Source organism: Panthera tigris, chromosome A2 (assembly GCF_018350195.1).
Source record: "Panthera tigris isolate Pti1 chromosome A2, P.tigris_Pti1_mat1.1, whole genome shotgun sequence".
Taxonomy (NCBI): Eukaryota; Metazoa; Chordata; class Mammalia; order Carnivora; family Felidae; genus Panthera; species Panthera tigris.
Window position 1 is genome coordinate 131,831,268 of NC_056661.1, and position 7,500 is coordinate 131,838,767.

The following is a 7,500-nucleotide window of genomic DNA, read 5'->3' on the forward strand; positions in this document are numbered from 1 at the left end:
GTTTTCCCTAATAGAAGTTAGACGAAACCCTGCAATTGGATGTGATTTTATCGCAGAGACAGTTTTCACATGAGCCAATCTTGATTTGTTCCACAAGATTTTATGATGTAGCAAAAAGTCTTTACAATATCATGCCTGTAAGATAATACCCTGAAAAACCCTTTTTTCCTTTCTACTGCTGGTGCTTTTTTTTTTAATTAAAGAACTTGCAAAAATTCTTAAGACTTACCTTTACTAGAATGATGGCAGATCTCCTGTAATATCACAGATAGGAATATATGTGTTGTTTCAGATGCTGCTAATTTAAGTTAAAAAATACTGCTTTTAATATTGAAACAGAATTTGGTCAAAAATAAACAGAGTTCATGAAACTGATTAGAAAGCAATTTTATGTATCGTTATGTTATATTTAAAGCTTTCTCTAATATGTCATCTTAAAGATTGTTTTTTTCCTCAATCAACCAATACTTACTTTCATTTAATTAAACACACAGTCTCTTTTTCCAAACACATTACTACGTCTTAAACTGTTTTCAATTCATCATGTCGTTGCTTTTTTCCGGAGAGCTACTAAAAATATTTTATTTTGACTTGTAAAATAATCAAGAACACATAAAAGGATCGTAACTGCTGTAGTGCAAAAAGCTTTCTGTAAACCTGTTTACCATTTATAAAAGGTAGACTAAAACAGAAGAGTTTAGCTGATGAGACAGTCTGCAGTGTGACCAATTATGCCTTTTTTTTTTTTTCTCTCTGCTGTGTCTGACTGATGGAAAAGTAAGGTCCGTCAGTTGTAATGAGACCCAGTGCAAGTGTAGATGCCGACTCCGTGGCAGAGTTCAGCGTTTCACACTGCCTGGTCTCTGTCACTCTATTGAATTAGATTGATGATGGCAGATTGCAGGGGGCACTAACTGGACCTCAGTGGGAATGCATGAAGTGTGTAGACAATCCTGGCAGGCACTTCGCTTTGAGAACCCTTCACCCCTTCACAGCTGTTGGCACCAGTCCATTGCTAACAGTGTCCACAGGACTTTAAAAGACACCATGGGCCTTCTAATTTATGGTTTCAGTAACTTGTTACTGTCGAGGCAAGTGTGACCTCAATTCTCTTATTGACAAAAAGATGAAGTGTTATTTGTTTTCTCTGACCTTTTAACATAAGGAAAGCTATAAAAGTTTTTTGCCCCCTCCATAGCTAAAGTTGCATTTCCTCCCAGATAAGTTCCTACCGACACAGACTTTTATATGCAGGAATCATTACCCTGAGACAAGCTCAATGATAAGATGTATCACTGCAATAAAATAGCTGTATCAGTCATTTCTAAAACGCTTCTGATCTCACTCTTTCTTAACAGCTTTCTAAAGAACGCGAACGTCTTCAAGCAATGATGACCCACTTGCACATGCGACCCTCAGAGCCCAAACCATCTCCCAAACCTGTAAGTGCATATTGCTTTATAAACAGTAAATAGCTCTACCAATGTAACAGACTAAGAAAATGAACAATTTAAGCGACAGTTAGAAAACAATGAGTGTGATGAAAAATATGGCAATAAAATGAAAGTAAAATGCAATCGCTTGTCAAATTGTATGTTTCTTTTAAAGTAATGCTATCTTTTACAAAATCTATCCAATCTACACCATGGGTGACACTAAACAAAATACACCTATCAGTGCACAAATCACCGCCTTGAGGCTGAAGCCAGAGAGAATATCTTTCTGTGATAGGTTTGCAGATATTGAAAGGAAACCCACTTTGAGCAACATGATAAAGCAAGTACAAATCACTGATAGAAAGGTATCTGGTATGTTGAAGAGGACTTCGATCAATCGTAAGATACATATAAATCTATTTTTTTTTACGAAATATTTTGTGGAAAATGTCACAGTATTTTTAGAGCCAATTCTGTCCTATTTCTCTGGTTGTTATTTCAGTTAAGATGTATTTCACAGATTACATTTTACTGAATAGTATACACAGCCTTAATTTGGAGAGCTTAAGACAAAGGAAAATGGGTAATTACCAAACTAAAAACTGCAGTTTCCCCGAAATACATACGAGATTTAAGTGCAGCCTGATAATGTGGTCAGATACGCAGACTATGGAAAAAAAATATACCTTATCTCACTCAGCTAACGTTTGCACAGAAACTTAGAGTAATCAACTGGGTAACTCTAGTTTAATGAAAGTTTGTAGGGATACTTTTTAACGAGGCCCCCAGAGTAGCCTGATGATTAGTGATACCAGCTTTGCCTCCCTCCAGGTCCTTAGGTTAAAAAAAATAAAAATAAATAAATAAATAAATAAATAAATAAATAAATAAATAAATAAATAAAGTTGGTTTTGTAGGAGGGGAAGAAATAACAGAGTATACTGTCTGCTTTTACTCCTAGTGTCTCTCAGATCACTCATCAATTAATATTATTAAAATTTACTTTTCTTACCTGACGACTATATTCATTTAAACTCTGCTAAGATCTTTCTGCTAAGATATTAAGAGTTTTTCCTCCATACCGTGTTCCAGTGTAGGGGATCGTAAACGTTTTTAACAGGAATAAAAGAGAAATGTATCTTTTTGAATCTGACATACTTTTTATAACTCTAGAATTTCTGAATTTTTAATTAAAAAATAAACTTTTGAGAATCTTTTTGATCCTGTATTTATGACTTTCTTTTCAATAAGATTTTTTTTTCCCTCATTGCTTCCATAGTATAATGTAGGTAATCACAAGACAGAATAATTGTCTCATAAATCCATCAGGAATCTGCAGCTTGTTCTTTTCCAATTAATTATTCAATCAGTAAATTTTTTAAAACTCCAGCAGCATGGTTACATCTACACTAATAAAGAATTTTCAGCCTATAATCCAAAACAGAACCTGAATGAATAATGTAATTGAAGTATTACATTACATAAACCACACATGAAAGAATTGCTAATTGCGTTTGATGGTGGGCAATTAATACAGAATCTTAGATGAGCGATTTAAAATGAAACCACAGTTTAAAGTTCCCTTTGGAACTAGCGATATCTGAAGTGAGGAACTGCACTACTGGCCTCAAATCGGTTCGAAAGAAGAGTGGTCAATACTCACACCCCTCAAAAAAACCCTAAAATTTATACACTGTACAAAAGAAGCTTCAAAATTGATATGATAGTAGAGATTTATGGTCTCATGTGCAGTGGCTCAGTTGAGACGGCCCACACATTTGATAAATATTAATAGCATGAATTTATTACCAAGGAGAAATGAGCTCTGTTGGTTCATCACTGCACCCTTAACAGCTATCAGTACATGAACACAAGGTGCAACCGCACTGTCTATTATATGACCCCATTTACTCTCTGAATGGTACTTCATTAAATGGTACCTTTTGGCCATGCTATGGATGGATGAAAATCAAAGTTATCAAGGCTGCGAGTCCTGAATAATGAGTTTCACCCAACCTTGACTATATTCAGATGAGCTGAGGTGGCTAAGTGCTCATCCTGGCTTTTACATGCTTCCCTTTAGTTAATAATAAATTCTATTTTATCAGTTTGTGATTGCACGCCTACAAACATGGTATGCTTATTATTGCAGGATGGCGGAATAAGTTGCCGTAACGTTGTAAACATGAGTCGTTTGCATAGAAAAAGATGTATTTCTCCCGTTCTGATAACTTTTAGCATGTTCCCGGAACGTACAGAGTCTTGTCAAGTATTCATCAAGATAGATCTTTCACTGATTTGCCATGTTGGTATTTTTCTGGCTTCTGAATGTGCCACTTCATTCCGGTTTACCGTTTCGAAAAGTGAATGTGTAACCATTCAGCTGAGTTTTATTTTGTTTTGTTAATAGGGGGAAGTGGTATGTTTTTTTCTTTTTCTTTTTCATAATTTTAACATACAGATAGGCATCACTGATGATATGGTTTTAATATAACATTACTAATTATACACTCTAGTGTGGAGGTTTTGTTTTTTTTGTTGTTGTTGTTCGTTTGTTTTAAATCTCATTTGCAACATCGCCCACCCAGACGCATGTGCATCTTCCTGTATTTCTCAAACTATGCGGAGGTACTTTTGTACATCCTAGGGAAGCTTACACCAGTGGCTTTGTAAATGTATTAAATGCAGCGTTTAGTAGCATTATCTCAGCTTTTATTTATGTACGTAACAAAGAATTCCCAGCCCAGTCTGCTGGCTTAGAGTACGAACAGAATAACAGTTTGTGGTTTATTGGGAACAGATGCACTTGGGGATGCCTTCAGGGTGCCAGTCGTTATTATTAGACTGCTAATGTGCTTCTTCTGGCTGCTGCCCAAGAAAGAAGAACAATTAGCTGGCATATGTTAATTTTTGTTTCCCTAACAAATCTCTCTACTGACTAAATGTGTAAAACAAATCCACAAAGAAAGATCAATCAATGCTGTACACATCATTTTCTCCCCATTAAAAAAAGGTTTATCTTAAGAAGTGTATTTGGGATTTGAAAAGGCAGGTGTTACTAAATTATATACAAAAGCTGAATATTCTCTATTTAGCCACACAGCAGTTACTTCACAGAGAAGCAGAACAATTAAAACTAGTTTCCTTGCTCGGTTGTATAGATTCCTGTATAAAATGAAAAGGACCGTAGATTACCTCTTATGAATACCATTTAAATATATGGCAGAAATCTTTTTATGTGCTGCCCTGCGTAAAAATTTTGCTAATTGGATGCTATTTATGACAAAAGATGTGTGGTAAATATGACAGAGGTGATATGAGTTTTTTGATAATGAAGAACAGGGCCTTTCTAAGGGGAGTAATGAAGGGCACACTGTTAAACAGCTTGCATACATTCTCACCTTTTTTCCTTTTTTCTACCCTGACACCCACTTTCCAGGGTACATCAGCATTAAGTGACACTGTAATCATAAATTGAAAATGATACTTCCAGAGGAATTGGCAAACTTGACATTTCATTATATTTGTTAACACATGCCACAAATGATTGTTAGTGAGGAAATTCCATTTCCCTCTCTCCATCTCCAATCAGATTTAATTTGAAAATTTTCAGCCTCCTCCGGCTAATTTGCAATTAAGACAATTTTGTTTGAATATGTAGTAATGTCATTACCATTCCACCAAATTAGCAAGGAGACTAAAGGTCAGTGTAAAATTTTCCAGCTGGCTGGAGCCTCTCAGCTGAGATTTGGGACTATGGGAAAAAAAAAAAAAAATTCTGGCAGCAACAGAATAGCAACTTACTTTAAGTCCCGTTGGTTGGAAAGATCGCATCCTTCATTATTGCTGTTGTTGTTGCTACACTGGGGGCTAGACCTGTTTAACAACAGGGGCAGTCAATAATCAGCAACTGGCTTTTATTTAAAGAAATATACTTTCGCTGAAGTCTGGTAGGACAAGAAGGGAGTTAGTCCTAAGTAACATTGCAGGAGATTATTAGATAACCTCTAACAGCATCCTCTAATTAGAGTTCTTATGATACAATTTCATCCTGTAATTAGTTGAGATTGGCTGCTTCCTTTTGCAGCTTATTAGTGGCAACACAGCTGTAGAAGTGAATCCACTCTCATTTGTCAAACCTTTTTAAGTCTTTTTCTCTTGTCTCTACCTTTTTCCTGCCCTTCTCTTGGGCCTTTGCAGCTAAATCTGGTGTCTAGTGTCACCATGTCGAAGAACATGTTGGAGACATCCCCACAGAGCTTACCTCAAACCCCTACCACACCAACGGCCCCAGTCACCCCGATTACCCAGGGACCCTCAGTAATCACCCCAGCCAGTGTGCCCAATGTGGGAGCCATACGAAGGCGACATTCAGACAAATACAACATTCCCATGTCATCAGGTAGGATATGAATGCTCAGTAGAGCTCTTTTACTTTGGGAGAGGAAAACTATAGTTGAAGCAACTGTACATGAGCCATTCCAGAGCACATGGAAACTCAAGTCATGATTTATGGAGTGATAATTGTTTTATTCCTGGTAAATGTGGATAGGGGCGATTCCCTAAGCACATCATGATGAATTGTTCTGAATGGTTGTTCAGGAAAGAAAGCTCTCCCCATTAGAGACATTGAGAGATGTGTTGTCAGGATGGCCCATATTATCACCTCAGTTCAGTGAGGTCCTTTGATCTCCGAGAGAAGACCATAGCGGTACAACATCTGCGAGTAACGCTATACGAGAAGAGCTGTTTAAAAGGACGGATATGAAGCACCGATGCTTTATGCAAGACACTCCAGGCTTTCCGTGAATCAATCGTTATCAAGGTGCTACCACCGCTCCTAATACCTACACGCCACTTTGCTTAAGATGCAGATGAGAAGCAAAGTTTGCTTGGAACTCAAATTTACCTTCTCTCCCTCTCTTACCCTTCTCCTCTCCCGCTCCCTTCCGCCCCACTCCTCACCCCTCCCCTCCCCGGCCCAGGGGCATCTGGATAATCACAGTCACACATTGTAACCGTTATTAACCCAGTGCCCCCTTTCTACAAAAAGTGAAGTTATTTTCAACATGGGCGCTTGCGAGGATTTTGTGTTTCCTTTGTTAGATGGCCACAGATGCCGAGTGATGAGCCTTGTTGTTCTTTAAGAAGTATTAGATGAGAAAAGCAAAGGTTATGGCAGGGGGGCAAAAGTCCATGTAAGAACATGCCTAAACCACGCGCTTAAAAGAGGACCTGGCTGTTGGAAAAAATCCTCAGGCCAGCTGGTCGCACAGTTCCTCAAGTACCACGAACAACTAGGGGACGCTTCATTTGCACTTCACGTCAGAAATGGCCTTTTCCATATAATTCAATTCCACTGTCATGCCTTTGTGCTTTCACTAGTCAGTGGCTTTCTCACTGAATCACTTCGCCAATACTAGGGGAAAAATATGAAAAATCAATTATAGATCCTGTGAATTATTAGCAGAATTAACACCTAGTTTTTATTTTTATAGAGATTGCCCCAAACTACGAATTTTATAAAAATGCAGATGTCAGACCTCCATTTACTTATGCAACTCTCATAAGGCAGGTAAGTAGAAGGAAAATTAACTTTGCCTGATTAAATTAAAATTCATTAATGCTTAAAGTAAGGCTTGGATGAGAAAGTGTCATCTAGTCTAGTTAGTAAACCATTATTTTATGTCACTATGTATCTTGTCTCATTTCAGGCTATCATGGAGTCATCTGACAGGCAGTTAACACTTAATGAAATTTACAGCTGGTTTACACGGACATTTGCTTACTTCAGGCGTAATGCAGCAACTTGGAAGGTAAGTACTTTTCCGGCAGTTTTAAGATGCCTAGCGCAGTTCCTTACAGATAGCACAAGGAACATTTATTTACATGACATAAGCAGATTAGTATCTGCTTCCCCTCTTTTTAACCTGCCTCTTGAATGGAATGAATTCCCTCTCTCAAAATGACAAGTGAAAGAATAATTTTGCCTCTGATATAGTTTTCTAATTTGGTGCAATTAATAGCTGAGGCTTGGCAGAGAAACGAGGGCCTGACACACTAA

The 7,500-nt window shown here is 37.5% G+C and overlaps 1 protein-coding gene across 1 annotated transcript in view; it reads left to right on the top strand.

The window, feature by feature from the left end:
• FOXP2 (forkhead box P2) overlaps positions 1-7,500 on the top strand; it is a 541,760-nt gene that overhangs the window by 501,145 nt on the left and 33,115 nt on the right. The window contains exons 15-18 of the mRNA XM_042970294.1: positions 1,359-1,442; positions 5,637-5,838; positions 6,935-7,011; positions 7,151-7,252. Of these exons, the coding sequence (XP_042826228.1) occupies positions 1,359-1,442; positions 5,637-5,838; positions 6,935-7,011; positions 7,151-7,252 (465 nt within the window). The remainder of the gene's footprint in view (positions 1-1,358; positions 1,443-5,636; positions 5,839-6,934; positions 7,012-7,150; positions 7,253-7,500) is intronic.